This window comes from Sceloporus occidentalis, unplaced genomic scaffold, assembly GCF_023333645.1.
Source record: "Sceloporus occidentalis isolate IW3139 unplaced genomic scaffold, rSceOcc1.0.p SCAF_3, whole genome shotgun sequence".
Lineage (NCBI taxonomy): Eukaryota > Metazoa > Chordata > Lepidosauria > Squamata > Phrynosomatidae > Sceloporus > Sceloporus occidentalis.
Window position 1 is genome coordinate 7,915,201 of NW_028316983.1, and position 17,340 is coordinate 7,932,540.

Below are 17,340 nucleotides of genomic sequence, written 5' to 3' on the forward strand. Positions count from 1 at the left end.
CTGAAATCACAAGGTACTCAGCCATGGGGTCAACACTGGATGCCTTGTTTTTGACCTCAGAGGGAGCAATTTATGCTAGCGGGGATGGCACAGCAAGATGTGTGTGCAGCTAACTACCCAGCATCACTCAGGATTGCCCAGTTGGGGAATATAGGGTAGCTTCTGACCTATGTAGACCCATCCATTGACTGAGAATTGCTAAGAAAAAAGGAAGGAATTTTCAGCACAGCACTAGTTTTTAGTCACTGATAATAATCCATGTGGTTTATTCAACAGGAGTAACTTTGCTAAATGGCAGGCCTCCAGCGAGTCACGGTCTGGTTGGCTCCCATCTGTATCTTCTGTCCCTTGTACTGCCTTGTTCTATGGGAGGTTCAAGGCCTCCTGACAAAGATCTCCCCCGTCTCATCCTCCAAGATCTCTTCAATCCGCCCTCTCTGCAAAGGAAATGGAAGGAAAGGAAAGTGAAGAAGGCTGAAGGGAGAAATATGTATTCCAAATTTTTACAGGGCTAGAGTATGAGAATGTCTTTAACTGGAGAAAATAAAAACAATAACAATAACAATGCTTACCTGCCTCTCCCCAAGGATCAGCAACAAATCAACAATAAAAAACAAATTAAATTAAATTAATTAAATTAAATTAAAACATACAATAGTTTAAAAGGACAAATAAGACACGTTGAGTTATTCCACAGGCAGGTCATTCCACAGTCAAGAGGTGGCTGAAGAAGAAGTCGTCTGCTGGCTGACAGTTGCCAACCTAGTCATGGAGTAATATGTCCACCATGGTACCAGGAGAGGGACAACTGTGGCAGGCTAGGAGGGCCACACCTTTCCATTGCACGCCAGCAAAAAAAACCAAAACCAAACAATTTTTTTTGCCCCCAACTTTAGGAGAGTTGGGGGACATTTTTGCCATGTTTTTAGGCCTCATGTGGCTAATTTAGGGAGTGGTATCACTAGGGCTGGTGTCATCCAAGTGTGGTAACTCATGCTGTCATCCCCAGGCTTGGACCTGACAGGCTCTCAGGAGTAAATGGAGCCACCATAGAAGAAAAAGGCTCTGGCCTATTTGCCGCTGATGGGGAGGTAGACCGGGGCACCTGAAGAAACTGTTTTTCCAGGTTTTTCTGGTCTACCTGTCTTGTTTGCAAGTCCCAAAGGGGTCCAGGCACCATCTGGTGATGGGAGAAGTTTCCAGGAGTTTGCTGTGGCATACCAATAACATCCCAGCCAGCCTCCTTGATACCTCTGGTTGGGTGGACCAGCCCTATGAGGAACGACTTAGGGAGCTGGGGATGTTTAGCCTGGAGAAGAGAAGGTTAAGAGGTGATATGATAGTCCTGTTTAAATACTTGAAGGGATGTCATATTGAGGGAGGGAGCAAGCTTGTTTTCTACTGCCCCAGAGACTAGGACCTGGAGCAATGGATGCAAGCTACAGGAAAAGAGATTCCACCTAAACATTATGAGGAACTTCCTAACAGTAAGGGCTGTCTGACAGTGGAACAAACTCCCTCGGAGTGTAGTGGAGGCTCCTTCCTTAGAGGTCTTTAAATAGAGGCTGGATGGCCATCTGTCGGGGATGTTTTGATTGAGATTTCCTGCATGGCAGAGGGTTGGACTTGATGGCCCTTGCAGTTTCTTCCAACTCTATGATTCTATGATTCCCAGGACCTTTAGTTTCCAGGAGGCCCAATCTACTCGCACAAAGACATGGTGTGACACTTTACTCCGTATGGCAAACATCCCGTACTGAGGTGTCACCTGGTGTGATCTGCATCCCTCCCCCCCCAGCCCCTTCCAGTCAGTCTGGATGCATCCTTTAAGACTGCTAGTGGAGCAGTACTAACTAAAATTTATTTCCAGGGTTCACTTTAAGAAGAAGCTACTTTTTCTTTGCAAAATACTTGACACCATGTTGCAGTTTCTTCTGTTTGGGCTCTAAAATCCTTTTGTAATAACTTAAAATGGGTTTTAAAGTAATTACAAGGCTTGATACGATAGAAGTAAGTTGAACAAGATATAAATGAGCAAATGAGATAAGTATTTATTCTGGATCATTACTGTATTCCTTTTTTTAAAGCTTCTTGGTTTTTTTTTTTAAAGTTGCAATGAAAAATGTATGTGTGTATTTAAGATTTGAGAACTTGTTGGCTGAATAAAAATTGCTGTTGGACAAATCCATTCAATTAGGCAGAACTTAAACTGATTCTGGAGGACTCACTGCAGTTCAGACTTCAAAAACTACCATGCAAGAGTTTATCCCTGTAATGTGGGAAGAAATAATGGCAAACAAGGATCCTCTGTACCTATAGAAATAGCAGAATATAACTTCCCATGGCACTGTGTCATCTCAGCCACCCTTCAGATTATGAACTTTTTGGAAAAACTATGGCTTATTATCAATGCTGAGCATCAATATTTCTCTCTTCTATTGCTGTGTAGGTATGCTCCAGGGCTTGAAAGACCACATCATGGCATTTGAGACCTTCTTTGGAGCTTTGACTGCCAATTTTACATGTTTGCAGTGGCAATGGCAAACCTCCTCCAAACAAATCTTGCTCTGCTCTGTCACCTCCCTTGACCTGTTCAGGAAGAAACTTAAGACCTATCTCTTCCAACAAGCATTCCCCCATGTGCCTTGACATTTGTTATTCTCCCCCGTTATACAGTTGTTTATCCATCTAGTTTGTTTCTTTGGTTTTACTCTTTTGAATTTTACTGTGCTTTATTAATGGGATGTTTTTATGATGTTTTATATTGTATATTGCTTACATTTATGCTGTACCCCGCTTTGATCATTTTTTGGAAAAGCGGGCTATAAATAAACAGTATTATTATTATTAAGAAAACTCCATCATAGGTTCGCATTAGGGTCATCCTAAGTTAGAAGCAGCTTGAAAACACACAACAGCAAAGTTGTAGACAGACAGACAGACAGACAGACAGACAAACTTTTTGGTATTTCAGACACCCAGAATAACTCAGGTAGTGGCCATGAATATTCGAGGGGTTGAGTTCCCAAAAAGCACTATAGATAATCAGCTTGTTTGGACCCAGTTTATAGCCTAGCTCTCAGAAGAAAACTTTTGAAAGTTTCATCCTTGCCTCTGAGAATGAAATAAGCATATCCTTGCCCACCATATACCTGGACTGTGTTCATGCAGTCGGATAATTTTGCAAGGTTCCTCCGGGGAGGAAGGAAGACCTCCAGTCTCACAGCGCCTTTAGCATTCCTCTGGAAGGAAATCAGGAAGTTGATCTCTTGTGCCTGGAGTGAAAAGAAAGAGAGTGGCTGAACATACACAATTGCCCTAGACTGGACCAGAAGATGGTTGACTTGCCAGCATGGTCTACTCAAACTGGCAGGAATCTCTCCAAGCTCCACTGCCTCACATTCTTTAACTGGTGACACCAAGGGTTGAGCGTTATGGCCTAAAGCCAGTTCTTAGTTCCCACCAAAGTGGGCTCTCTCAGGTTGGATGTCATCATCTATCACTGAGTTCAGACTCCTGCTCATGGCAGGATCTCCAGCTAAAGCATCTCCAGAAGGTCCATCCTTTTTGAAGACATCCAGAAAAGAAGACTCCATTAGCTTCCCTGGCCCTACCTTCTTGGGCAGCAGAGAACAGGCTTGCTCCTTCTTCCTTGTGATACTGAAGTACTATGAGCCCTTGAGGTATTTAAAGAGGGTAGTCATGTCACCCCTCACTCATATCTTCACCAGACTGAATGTGCCCAACACTTTCAACCTTTCCTCATATGTTTTGCTATCCGTACCACTTATTGCCCTTCCTGCCCTTCTCTGAACCTGCTCCAACTTGTCTATATCCTTAAAACAAGGCACCCAGAACTGAACACTGTACTCCAGATGAGGCTTGATCAGCATGGAATATAATGGGATTATTACTTCTCTCAACTTGGAAACTATGGCAGGTTACAGACCACCTGTTTGGGGCGGGCTGCACCCGCCCCTTTCCCTGGGGTATCGGGGCCTCAGTGTCCAGAGCGGCAGCCGCTGAGGCCCCGATCCGCCACTTTTCAGGCTGCGGGGACGTGACAAAAGGCCCCTTCCCCGCAGCCTGGAAAGGGGTGTCCTTGGGGCTTCAAGCCCCAAGGACCCCCCGCGGTGGCAGGGAGGAGGAGAAAGGGGCCGCTTGGCCCCTTTCTCCTTTGGTCCGCTGGGCGCAGCCGTGTGAAGGCTGTACCCAGCGGACCAAACCAGGAAGGAGCTCCGAAACGGAGCTCTTTCCTGCTCCTGCTAAGGGCACACTAAGCGCCCTGGCGCGGAGTGAGAACGTCACGTCTGCGCTGCCCCGTATAGAGGCGGCGCGGTCGTGATGTCCTCATGGCGGCGGCCATGTGGAACGGCCGGCGTCATTTTATGTGCGCAGAGCGCGCACTAGGGTTAGAGGGGTGCGGAAGCACCACCCCTTTCTAACCCTAGTACGTGCTCTGCGCGTACTTTCCTGCCCGTTTGTAACGGGCCTATGTGTCTGTTAATGCAAGCTAAAATAGTATGTGCCTTCTTCGCTGTAGCATCACCCTGCTGGCTCATGATCAACAGTAATTCAAGGTCATTTTCACATATACTACTGCTGAGCCATATAGCCCCTATCCTCTACTTGTGAATTTGTTTATATAATAAAATAAATAAAACCTTTATTTATATCCTGCCTCTAAGTCCATGCCACGATGTGTGGCCTAACTAGAATTTTGCCTCTGTCTCTACTGAATTTCATTTTATTATTGAATCAATGGAATCTTGGTAAGAAACTCTTACATAAGTTACACTGATTCAGGAGATCTACTCCAGCTGTGACTAATACTTGGATTTAAGCCTACCTCTCTTACATCAAGAGATGGGAACCTGTGAACTTTCAGATGCAGTAAAAATTTAACCCACATTATCCTCAGCCAGCAGGATCATTGGGTGGGGATGATGAGAGCTGGAGTCCAAGAATTTGTGGGGACCTAGATGGGGACCCAAATGGTTCTACTCAGAAGGCATCTGCTCCATTGCTGAGCTATGGGTCCATGGCGCTGAGCAAGGAGCTCTAAGTACTCAGTGACTATGATCTAACTAATGCTAATTGCATTTACCCTCCCCCCCCCCATCAATAGAATGAGTTAGTTACAACAAACTCAAATCCTACTTGATCTCATTGGACTTATATCTAGAACTAAGTCCTGTTGGTCAGAGTCCAAGTCTGAACACCAACAAACTCGCCAACATTTCACACTTGAAAACTGGGACATAAGCCAAGCAACATCAAGGTGTGGTCAGGATGGGGAAAAATATGAATGAGAAAAAAATAGACCTATCTGCAGCAATTGCTTTTGCCTGAGCCAGGATTCCACTGCCACCTTCCCCATGCTGAACATAGTGCAAACTCCCTTTGCACTTTGAATTCAGCTTGCAGCAATGGGAGTAAGCTGAAGAAAAGGGAGGAAAGTGGGAGGATGAGAAAGAAACAGGGACATTTTAAAAGCAGCTGAGATGTAGGATGACAGAGGATTGACTGGGAATGTTCCTGCTGCCAAACCATCAACATGGACACAGTTTCTAAAAAAAGCATTTCACAGAATTAACTTTGTACATATTGCTACTTTAGAAAGCCTGCAAAGACACCAGGTGGTGTTTATTGGCCATGAAACCTCCTCCTGACAATGTTTTGTCTTCCAGACCAGAACAGCCTTAAAGTTGGCAAACAATGTAGGGTTTGTTTGGACAGTAGCAGCAGCACACCCCTCTTCCAAGGTTGCTAACTATAGCATATTGCTAGCGAGTGCCATAAATAACAGCAGCCCCATAGTTACAGCCGGAGCCAAGTTGTGATATCATGTTGTTCAATGATTAAAAGGAAAATACTTTCCTTGTAGTGGCCTGGTCTAAAATAAGCAGTTTTGCCCAGAATTGGCTTTCTCACGGGGATTATGCAAGGGAACTTGGATCAATGTTTGTAAACCATGAATAAAATGACAGCAATCAGAAGAAAGGTCTGCATGGGAAGGTCTCCAAGGATCTTGAAGTTACTGTCTAAACATTTGCCTTTGGTTTTGACAAGCGGTTGATGGTGATCTCTCCCATCTGGGATTTAAGCAGGAATTCCAGTGTGTTTTCACCACACACCCTTGGCCTGTAATGGCCACATTTTCCTAGACAAAAGTTCCACTGAGAAAACTTCATGGGGAAAATAGATTAAAATAGTAGGAGTGGACCCGGGAGCCCATTCTGTCCCTGACCTCCCTGCAGTCTGTACCACCCTCTTCAAAATACCCCCCCCCCTTTTTCCTTCAAAGTCCTTCTCAAAACAGTGAATGGACATGATGTTGCATCAGTTCCTACCACCATTTTGAGAGGATCTCTGATGAAAATAGGGGCATTGGGAGATGATGGGGGTATTGGGTGTGGAAATCTAGAATGCAGGGCAGGGTATTTTTATGAATATTGTATATTTGGGGTGCTTTCTGTGCTGTTTTGGGGCATAGGTGACCCAGACATGGTACCAATTTCTTTCTAAAAAATGGAGGGAGTTAGGGTGTCCAGAGAAGGGTGTCCAAAATGGTGAAAGGTCTAGAAGCCATGCCCCATGAGGAGCAACTTTGGGAGCTGGCTATGTTTAGCCTGGAGAAGAAACGGTTAAGAAATTATATGTTAGCCCTGTTTAAATATTTGAAAGGGTGACATAACTGAGCATGGAGCAAGCTTGTTTTCTGCAGCTCCAGAGAACAGGACCCAGAGCAATGGATTCAAACTACAGGAAAAGAGATTCCACCTCAACATTAGGAGGAATGTCCTAACAGTAAGAGCTATTTGGCAATGGAACACATTCCCTCAGATTGTGGTGGAGCCTCCTTCTTTGGAGGTCTTTAAGCAGAGGCTGGATGGCCATTTGTCAGGGGTGCTTTGATTCTGTGAATAGCAGAAATGGGTTGGACTGGATAGCCCTTGAGGTCTGCTCCAACTCCTATGATTCTATGATACTAGAAAGGCCAGGTGGGTGTGGGTTCAGGGGCCACAAAAGTGGGATCCATGGCCACATGTGGACCATGAGCTATATTCTCTCTACTCCTGCACTTGAGTGTCAAAAATGGTGAGGGGGGAACGCTGGAGGTCACAGCCAAAGGCAACATAGGCTGCATCAGCATTGCAGAAATAACCCTGTTTGACACCACTTTAATGGCCATGGCTCAATGCTACAGAATGCTGGGAATTGTAATTTTGTTGAGACAGTTAGCCTTCTTTGTCAGAGAGTTCTGGTGCCACAACAAACTATAATTCCCAGAAATCCATAGCATTGAGATATGGCAGTTAACATGGTATCAAACTGGATTATTTTTGCAGTATGGATGCAGCCATAGAAGCCAGGTATGAGCAAAGTGGTTGCAGACTGCAAAATGTTTGGACCATCCACTGGCTAATGAATTAATGCTTTGATTGAGAGTTCCTGCATGGCAGGGGGTTGGACTGGATGGCCCTTGTGGTCTCTTCCAACTTATGATTCTATGATTAATGTACTATCCCACCTTTCCCCCAAAATGGGATTCAATCTGGTTTGATTTTATTAGTGTTCGTCCACCCTGCAGCTGCTCCTAGTTGTATGGAAACTTTCCCTGCTGCTGGACCTTCACAGAACTGAGAGAGATCCATTGAACTTGGGATGGCTGGTTGGGGAAGGCAGCAGTAAAATGAAGAGTGGATTCCCTGTCCCTGTGGCAATGGATCCCCTGGCTGCCCTGGGAGTCATGGAAAAAGAAGTAATGGAATGGTGGATCTCCAAGAAGGTAATTGAGGATACCAATACATCCATGGCAACCGGTTTCTACTAAGTCACTGCGCCATCCATTTATTTAAAAGAATGGATTTCTGAAGTCCTGCTTTAGACTGACTCCCCTGCACTTGCAATTTATATTGTAGAAAACAAACCAGTACAATACAATACAAATCAGCCTCCCACCACAAGAAACAAACCCCTCTGTCTTCTCATCACCAGATCCAGCTCCTTCAATTCTTCCTCATAAATTTTGTTTTTCACACCTCTTATCACCCTTCTTGCTCCTCTCTGAATCTGCTCCAACCTGTCTGTATCCTTCTTAAAATGAGGTGCCCAGCACTGAATGCAACTGAATATAAATGTTCTACATCAGACCAAAAAAAGACCAACCAATTCCATAGGGCAATGTACGTATGCAGAAAACAACAACTGGTTCCGTCCTTTGTCTGTGTATTCTAACTCTCTATTTTCTGTTCTAGTTCCAGCTTCATAAGATGATTTCTCTTTTCAGCCCACACTTGCTAGGCTTGTTCAGGTATCAGGGGCTTTGCCCAAACCCTTCCTGAATTCCAACAAGGCACCATCAAACAAGAACTATGCAGACGCACAAATGGAAAAACCAAATTACTGCTCCAAGTGAAACCACAGCAGAAGGAAGGGGAAATGATATTAACACACCATTGTTAGTCAACATCTGGTTAAAAAGTCAACATCTAGTGAAAAATGACCATAGCCTTCTGCTGGAGATTCCTAGAGATATGTTATCTCAGGTTAAAAAAAATGTGTTTTCTTTATTTGCATTTTCCCGACTTTCATGGGTGTCCTGCGAATGTGGAGGGTCCACTGTACTATATTTCCATTCCAACTACTATGGCAACACTATACAAAATCCTGGGATTAGGACTTTATAGAGGGGTATTTAGACTTCTCAGCCAGAGAGCTCACAAAGCTACCAATCCCAGTATTCTATAGGATGCATTACAGACAATCCTTGATAATGTATGGATCTTATGCGTTTCCCTGTCTATCCCCCAGCCACCTTTCTGGCCACTGACATTGTAAGTAAAATGATTGTAATTATGATGTATCATTGATTTGATACTGGCTGTAATCCCGCCTCGATCCATGGGGAGAGGCGGGAAAATATAAATAATTTATTATTATTATTATTATTATTATTAACAACTCACTCTCAGGTTCTGATACTGGAGTCTTGCATTTCGAAGGCGGTTTCGCGCCTCAGCAGCTTTGAGGATCCCAATGAGTTGTTTGTCTTCACCTTCCTTTCCCTCTATATCCACGACCTTCCTGTCCTTCATAAGAGCAGAAGCCAGCATTGCCTTCACCTTAGGATTGCTGGGATCAGCAAAGGCCAAATAGCGTGCGGTCTGTTCGGGAGTCATTTTAGTGTCTTGGCTGGTGGTTACAGGCTTCTTAAACCGGGTGATAGATTTGCTTCTCTGAATCGCTCCAGCATTAGACATCTTGGTTTATCTCTCAGGCTTGTACGGGATGCTAAAGGATGCTAGAGGAAAACAAGCAGAGCTTCTAAAATGGGGAAATGTAGGACTATTTAAAACATTGAGTAATAATGGCCTACCTCTTAGCAGGTTACTACATGGAGCTTTTAAATTAGACCAAGAAAAAATCTCACAACGTTGCCTCCGACTCATAGCTGCTGTTTCCACCAAACATGGTGAGGGTGTCCCTTTTCCTTGGTGGGGAAACCCATCAATGAGCTTGCAATTGTGCTAGTCTCTGGGTGTGAAACACTGCTGCCAGAGCAGTCGCAATAGTGGCAGTCATGTGGTTTCTCCTTCACTCCCTTGCCTCCCCCACTATTCCCAAGCAGCCTGGTTCCTTTTATTATTATACTTTTCCCTATTTCCCCCCCCTTCTTTTGTAAAAACTTCAATCGCAGTAGCAGAGCTCTGGAATTATTTGAATTTTTTTAAAAAAATAAATCCCAAAGGTATGCTGGATAGTGCTTAGGTTAGGGAGGCGAGGTTAAGGGGAAATCGGGAAGAGAGCACAATAGCAGCAGCAGCCCCAGTTGCATAACTGTGAAGACATGCAATAATGGCTATTATACAATCAGATATAATTCTGTTTTCTTTCTCTCCTTTTAAGTATTATCCATTTTAGAAAATACAGTGACAAAGTAAACACACACAAAGACATACAAACCTACATACCACTTTCAATTAGTTTAAATAATTAAATAATTGAATAATGATTTAATTAAATATGTATAAATAAAATTTAATTTTCACTTTCACTGATACTTCACACTGTGCTTTATCTCCTTTGTTACTGATTTTCTCTCCTCTTTCATTAATTTCTTTGAAATAAGAATTCTGTTTTCGATCCCCAATTTTCATATCTTTCATCTCTTTTCCTTTGTATATATTTTATACATTGATTTCCTATTACCTTGTACTGACGCTTTTATATAATTCTGTTTTCATTAACAAGCATGATTATGGTGAGAACAGGGCTCATGTGGTAATGTCCTTATTATCACCAGTCAAAATTAAAACAGATGCATTGAATGAATAGTGAGCTGGTGTGGTGCAGCGATTCAAATGTACTAGAACTCTAGGAGATCAGCATTTGAATCCTTATTCAGGCATGGAAGCTCACTACCATCCAGTGGGTTTCTATAGCTGAATACGGAATCAAACCATGATCTTGGTAAGTCTGTTTCACGTGGCAAACCTCCTCTAAATCAATTTGGCCAAGAAAACCCCATAACAGCTTCATCTGAGGTTGCTATAAGTTGAAAATGACTTGACTGTACACAATTAAAGGTGAGAACATACAGGTAAATTCCATTGATTCTTTATAGTGGGAATACAATAGAATGTAGGCAATTGCAGCATATGTTCACAGAAAGACTTAGGACAGGGATGAGTATCTCCCATAGGGTTTGGAAGCAATATTTACTCCCTGCACAACCTAGGAGAGCTTACCCATTTCCCTGCATGGAATTATTTGTCTGATGGTTTTAAATGATCTCAAGCAGGGCTGGTTTATAGGATCATAGAATCAAAGATTATAGGGAGCACACAACACTTTTGCTGTTGCCAACCTGATTTTGAGGACACTTCAGTGTGCTAGCTATGCCCCATAAAGCCCTACATGCTTTGGTTCCAGGCTTTTCAACTCCCTTCATAGAGAGGTTAGATTGGCATTCTCCCTGTTCTCTTTCCGCAAACAGGCAAAGACCTTTCTGTTTTACCAGGCCTTTGAGGAGTGATGGCACAAGGCCTGTCCCACCTAATCAATATGATGGGTTTGGGTTTATGTATTATGTTTAATTTTTTAAATCATTTAATCACGTTTAATTTTTGCTTTTTGAGCATTTCTAACTAAAGTGGACCCTTGAATCTGCTGTGGTTTGGTTCCAGGACCGCCTGGGGATATCAAAATCTGTGGATGCTCACATCTCATTAAATACAATGGCATAGTGAAGTGGTGTCCCTTATATAAAATGGCAAAATCAAGGCCCGTTATAGACGGGCGTAAAGTACGTCCTGGGGACGTACTAGGGTTAGGCAAAGTGCATGCCTTACACATGCACCTAACCTTAGTACGTCCCCAGGACGTACAAAATGGAGGCGCCCGTTCCACACGGGGGCCGCCATTACGACATCACGAACGTGCTGCCTCCAAATGGGGCGGTGCAGACGTGACGTCGCGCGAGGGAGCATAGAGTGCTCTTTCCATGGCGTGAGAAGGAGCTCCGAAATGGAGCTCCTTCCGCGATTTGTGTCGCTAGTGCAGCCTTTAGATAGCTGAGCCAGCGACGCAAGGGAGAGCGGCCCCTTTCTCCTCCTCCCTGCTGCCATCGGGTGTCCTTGGGGCATGAAGACCCAAGGACACCCCTTTCCAGGCCGCAGGGAAGCGGCCTTTTGTCGCTTCCCCGCGGCCTGGAAAGAGGCGGATCGGGGCCTCAGAGGCTGCCGCACTGGAAGCTGAGGCCCCGATCCAGCGGGAAAAGCAGCGCCTACAGGCCGCCCCAAACGGGCAGTCTGTAAAGCACCCAAGTTTTGTTTTTTGGATTTTATATTTTCTTCAGATATTTTCAAGCTGGGGATGATTGAATCTGTAGCTAAAGAATCCATGGATACAGAGGGTCGACAATAAATGTTTTTGAATTTATGAATCCTGAACTGGGAAAAAAGGCAGGATATAAATATTATAATGACAGCTAGAACCCTGGATGTATCTCTAATTTCATCTGCAGGAATTAAAATTGGCCAGTTCTGTGTTGTGTGTATCCTCTAAAGGGCTGCTGTTCTGTTACTAAATAGTTTCTGTTACATTACTATGGCAAAGTGATGGCCAATGTGTACTGGGACTGATGCACAATGGAAACAATAGATAACAGGACCGATGAGTTTCAGGATCATTGTGCATTCAGACGCCAGCTAGGGAGTTTTGATTAGCATTAGTAGAGCCCAATGCATATTGGGACATGCTTGCTGGTGTCCCATTATGCTTCTTCTCAATTTGCTAACAGGATTTCTTAGCACATCTGCTATGTAGCTAAATAGGCATGGTCTATAAACATAGACCATGATAGAGGATTCTGGCCAACAACAATAAGGGATTCAGACTACATCTCCCCACCCAAGCCTCCTTGTCCCTAAGATCCACAGCAGGGGTTTCTTTTAAGGGTTTTCTGATGCCTAAGGGCAGTCCCTGAGAAGGTCCAGGGGAAAAACATAGAGAGGCACAAGGAAAGGCGTAGCGAAGGACTTTCTTTGCACTGTGGAGATTTGCAAAGGCTCAAAGCCTTGGAAACTATCCCATACATTTTGATCAGGGCTGTGGAATCTAGTGTGCTCAAAGTTAGGTATGTAGTGAGTCCACTCTGGGTTTCAATACAAACTTCAATTATGCTGTATAGGGTGTTGAATTCTATTCCTCTCGGCAGCACCTTTAGAACCTGGCATAAAATTTAGAACAAATTTACTGCATCCTTGACATGGAAAGTACTGGCTACATAGTAGGCAAGCTATGGCCTTTTCTTTAAACAATGGACTGAAATTCCCACAATCTATTCATTTTGGCACCTTAACATGTTGGGGGTTGCAATCCAACAACATTTGATAGACCACAAGTTGCCCAGTCCTTCACCCTGAGTTCAGAGTTTGGAAAAGTACTGTTTGTGGTCTCCAATTCCCAGAATCTCCCAGTCACATGGCCACTGGCTATGCTGTCCAGAGGATTCTGGGGGCTAGAGCCCACAAAAGCAAATGTTTAGGCTCTGCTTTAGGTCAAAGTGGCTGTTAAAGCATGAATTTCACTCATGTGTTGTGAAATATTTCAGTCATCTGATTTCATTCTCCCCTTTGCTGGAAATGGTTAGACTGTGGTTGCTTCTATTGCCTCTTTATTGCATTTTATCTTTGTTTCTAAGCTGTCAAGAGAAGGATGTTATCAAGAGACATACATTTAAGGAATTCCTTTTCCCAGGAGACACATCTCATTTCCTCACTAATATCATTCCGGAAGCTGGTGAAGATCTTCCCTTTTAGGAATGTATCTGATACATCATGTTAAATGTGATGCTTTAATTTGTCTCTGTCTTTTGGGTATTTTAATTATTTGGACTGCTGCTGTAGCTTTGTCACACTGCTGCTGTTTTCATTTAGTGAGATTTGTTTTACTACTAGTAGGGGTAGTTGTGTGTCTTCAGGATGACTTTGAATTATGATGAGCCTGTCATGGGGTTTTCATTGCAAAATTTGTTCAAAGGCAGCTTGCCCTAGCCTTTCTCTGACACCGAGAGAGTATGACTTGCCCAAGGTCACCCAGTGGGTTTGCATGGCTAGGCAGGGGTTTGTAACCTGGTGTGAGTCCAGAGAGCCAGTGTGGCGTAGTGGTTTGAGAGCTGAGGCTAGGACTCTGGGAGACCAGGGTTCGAATCCCTGCTCAGCCATGAAAACCCACTGGGTGACCTTGGGTAGATCACTCACTCTCAGCCTTAACCAATAGCAACCTGCCTCTGAACAAATATTACTAAGAAAACCCTGCGATAGCTTTGTTTTAGAGTCTCTGTAAATTGTAAATGACTTGAAGGCACATAGCAACAATTCCTAGAGTCTAATCCTCAAAGCACCATGTTGGCTTTGGTTTATTCAGAGGAATTTTGCCATTGCCTTCCTCTAAGGCTGAGAAGTATGATTTGCTCAAGGACATCCAGTGGGTTTCCATGGAGGAACAAGGATTCGAACTCTGGTCTCCTGCCATCCTAGTACAAAAGTCAAACCACTATACCATCCCAGCTTTCATGGTTTTTGCTTTAGGAGCTTTAAAACCATTGCCTGCATGATTTCTGTTGTTAGCTGCTTTGAGCTTCCAGGAGAAAAGGCAGTTTATAAACGCTTTCAGATAAATAAAAGGAATTAATTAGTACACTTCACACAAACAAAAAAAAGCAGTGCCAAGCAAAAACAATTTATTAGGCAAAGACTATTTAAAGTTCCAAATTTCAGACAGTTTGTCTGTTTGTTTGTTTCTGTTTGATGTAAGGATTAAAAATGATAAAAAACTAAATAACTCACCATCCTAAGATGGGCCCCTCCACTGTGACTGGAGTAAAGACTCTAAAAGGCATTTCATTCTAATAATAATCTCTCACCATCCATCTGCTTTAGAAGCTTCCACATCCATGAGTTGGCAAATCCACATTTTAAGGGAGTTTTGCAAGAGGCTGAGCCACATGCCCTAGACATATCCAGCATCTTTGTTAGCTCTTTTAAAATATGAGCTATAATTCAGATCAGGTTTGGCTCTCAGAGGGCTTTACAAACCCTTAATAGGATTGTGGGCTGTTCAACCAACACCTGTTTTTCTGCTTTCGATTGCAAAAAAGAGAGCAACTAATGAAAAGCATCTAATGAAATCTATGAAGAAAAAGGAGTTTCTTGGCTCAGACATTTCTGTAACATTGATTTGAAGTGCCCCATTGAAGAAGCTTTAAGGCACATTCAAAGGCTGAAATGTATTGGGCGTCTTAGAAAATAATGTCCATGCCTGGCATTGTGTATTGCAGACACAGATTCATCAGCTAGCATTATAAACCAATAATTGCCCCGTATTCTGTTATACAGTCAGCCCCCATATCCACAGATTCTTTATTCAGATAATCAGTCGTCCATGGTTTGAAAACATTTTTTAAAAAAATTATAAATTCCAAATAGTAAATCTTGTTTTTGCCATTTTATATGCTGTTTGCTGTTGCTGTTGTTATATGTCTTCAAGTTGTCTGCAACTTACGGCAACACTAAGGCAAACCTATAATGGGCTTTTCTTGATAGGTTTCTTCAGAGGGAGTTTGCCATTGCCATCCTCTGAGGCTGAGAGAGTGTGACTTGCCTAAGATCACCCAGTGGGTTTCTATGGCCAAGCTGGGTTTCACACCCTCATCTCCAGAGTCATGATCCTGTGCTCAAACCACTATGCCATGTTGTCTCTCCCCATTTTATATAATGGACCCCATTTTATTGTGCCATTATATTTAATGGGACTTGAGCATCCATGGATTTTGGTATCCACAGAGGGATCCTGGTACCAAACCCCAGCAGATACCAAGGCTATATAGTCACAATAATCTTGGCACTATTGCTACAAGTGCAAATACCCCTCAAGCCCACCTAAACATCCAGTAGCCACACTGATCAAGGGAGGTCTGTTGAGCTGCCGATGATTGGGATGCAAGGAGGAAGATGTTTCCTGCCTTCTCCCACCAGCAAGCAAGGCTCCAAAAATCAGAAGTAGGCTTCTTCTAGCTTTTAACATCACCTCTACCTGAAGTTCTTTGTGGGAGACATTTTGCAGGGCATGGAGAGAAATTTTTTTGACTGTGGATCAAGGCACACCATGAAACAGCTGAAGAGCTGCCCACCTTAAAATGGTGATGTAGTGTGGCATGTAAGTGCAGGGGTGACTGATAGTGGTCATGTAAGTAGAGGTAGGTCCACTTGAGGCTTTGGTTTGAATTTAAAGGTTAATCCAAGGTGCTGAACCTACTGTGGGGATAGAGCTCAGCCCCTTGGGCCACCCTTCTAAAGTTTAGACTTTAAACACAGAGCAAACGTATCACCCCACTGACAGAGAAGCCACCAACCACTGCCCAGGAAATTAAAAAAAAAAAAAAAAGGTCCTACATTTTTAAACCTTGTCCAAGGCCTGGCTGGGCCTGGGAGACAACTTACCTTTGGGGAAATTTGCTAAGGTTTTCAGCTATCTTGTTAAGAAAATGGTCTGAGACTTTGTTAGCAGGTTCTTAGCATCCAAGATAAGATTGTTGTTTCCCTGTTAGTTAAAAAGAGAGATGGAGAGAGGAAGACCAAATTTAGTCTTCTTAAGTCAGGACTGTGTCTTGAGAACAGGAAGAAATGCTCTGAGTGGCCACAAAGGTTCTTACAGTGGAGGCAGGTGACACCAATGTCAGTGGGGCAATGAATCTACTTTAGTCCATACTTTAAAGGAGATACTCAAAGTGCTGACCGCCATCTCTAACATAGCTTCAGCATCTTGGATTGCCCCTTTTAAAGTTCAGAATAAGCTTCAGATTGATGCACCACTGACATCAGATCCATACAGGGGGAGCCAACTCTAAGCACAGCTTGAATAGAGCATCACAAAGGTCCTGTTCCTCCTCAGCATTATTGGTTCTGCTCCATTATCACCCAGCATTCCAATATCCTTTGTGAGCTACTGTGTTTGAACTCTTTCTGGAACTGTGGATTTCAGAATGCCAGTATTGCATTGTCTTCATGCACCATGACAAAGGAAAATGTGGTCTCTTTCAACTCTATGATTCTATGATTCTATAACAAGGGAAAGAAACAATAATATAAAAATAACCCGTGACAATACTGCAGCGATACAAATATGTATTTTTTGGGTAGTGTGGTGTGGTATTTCTGTTTTTTTTAATATATGCAAAATGATTTAAACTCTCCAAACCAACCAACAATAAAAACCAAATGTTAACAAATTTGAAATAAACATTAAAAACCTTTTAAACTTGTGCTAAATTGAAGCTATCTTACTTTAGCCACATCATTCAAAGGCACGATTCATTGGAAAAAACAATAATGCTAGGAAATGTGGAGGGATATAGAAAGAGAGGAAGGCTGAATGCTAGATGGATGGACACCCATAAAGGAGCTCATAGGTATGAATTTGTATGACCTGAACAAAACAGCAGAGGACAGGTAGTCTCTGAAATGTCTCATCCACAGGTTGCCATGGTTTGAAATTCACTCGAGGGTGTGGTTAACAACAAAGCTCTCAAAACTACATATCTCAGAATTCTATAGCATTGCACCATGTAAGTTAAAATGGTATTAAAGTGCATCATTTCTACAGTGCAAGTGCAGCCTCAGTTTAATGAGCAGCAGGTAAACTTTGTCATTTGGATTTCTTGTCTGCCAAAATATATTGGCTAAATAAAAAACAAAAGTGGAGGAACAGGAGGGGGATAGGACAGAGGCTTGAATGAAGTCCCCCCCCCCCCATTTTCTTAAAATTCCCTTC

General features: G+C 43.1%; 1 protein-coding gene across 2 annotated transcripts in view; it reads right to left on the minus strand.

Annotated features, from left to right (window-relative positions):
- Positions 1-253: 253 nt before the first annotated feature.
- The window catches only part of LKAAEAR1 (LKAAEAR motif containing 1), a 324,572-nt gene continuing 307,485 nt past the window's right edge, over positions 254-17,340 (minus strand). For both annotated transcript variants that reach the window (XM_089513589.1, XM_089513590.1), the window contains exons 2-5: positions 16,011-16,110; positions 8,973-9,307; positions 3,153-3,275; positions 254-437 (exon numbers count right to left, since the gene is read on the minus strand). In XM_089513589.1, the coding sequence (XP_089369715.1) occupies positions 375-437; positions 3,153-3,275; positions 8,973-9,266 (480 nt within the window). In that variant the 5' untranslated portion in view covers positions 9,267-9,307; positions 16,011-16,110 and the 3' untranslated portion in view covers positions 254-374. The remainder of the gene's footprint in view (positions 438-3,152; positions 3,276-8,972; positions 9,308-16,010; positions 16,111-17,340) is intronic.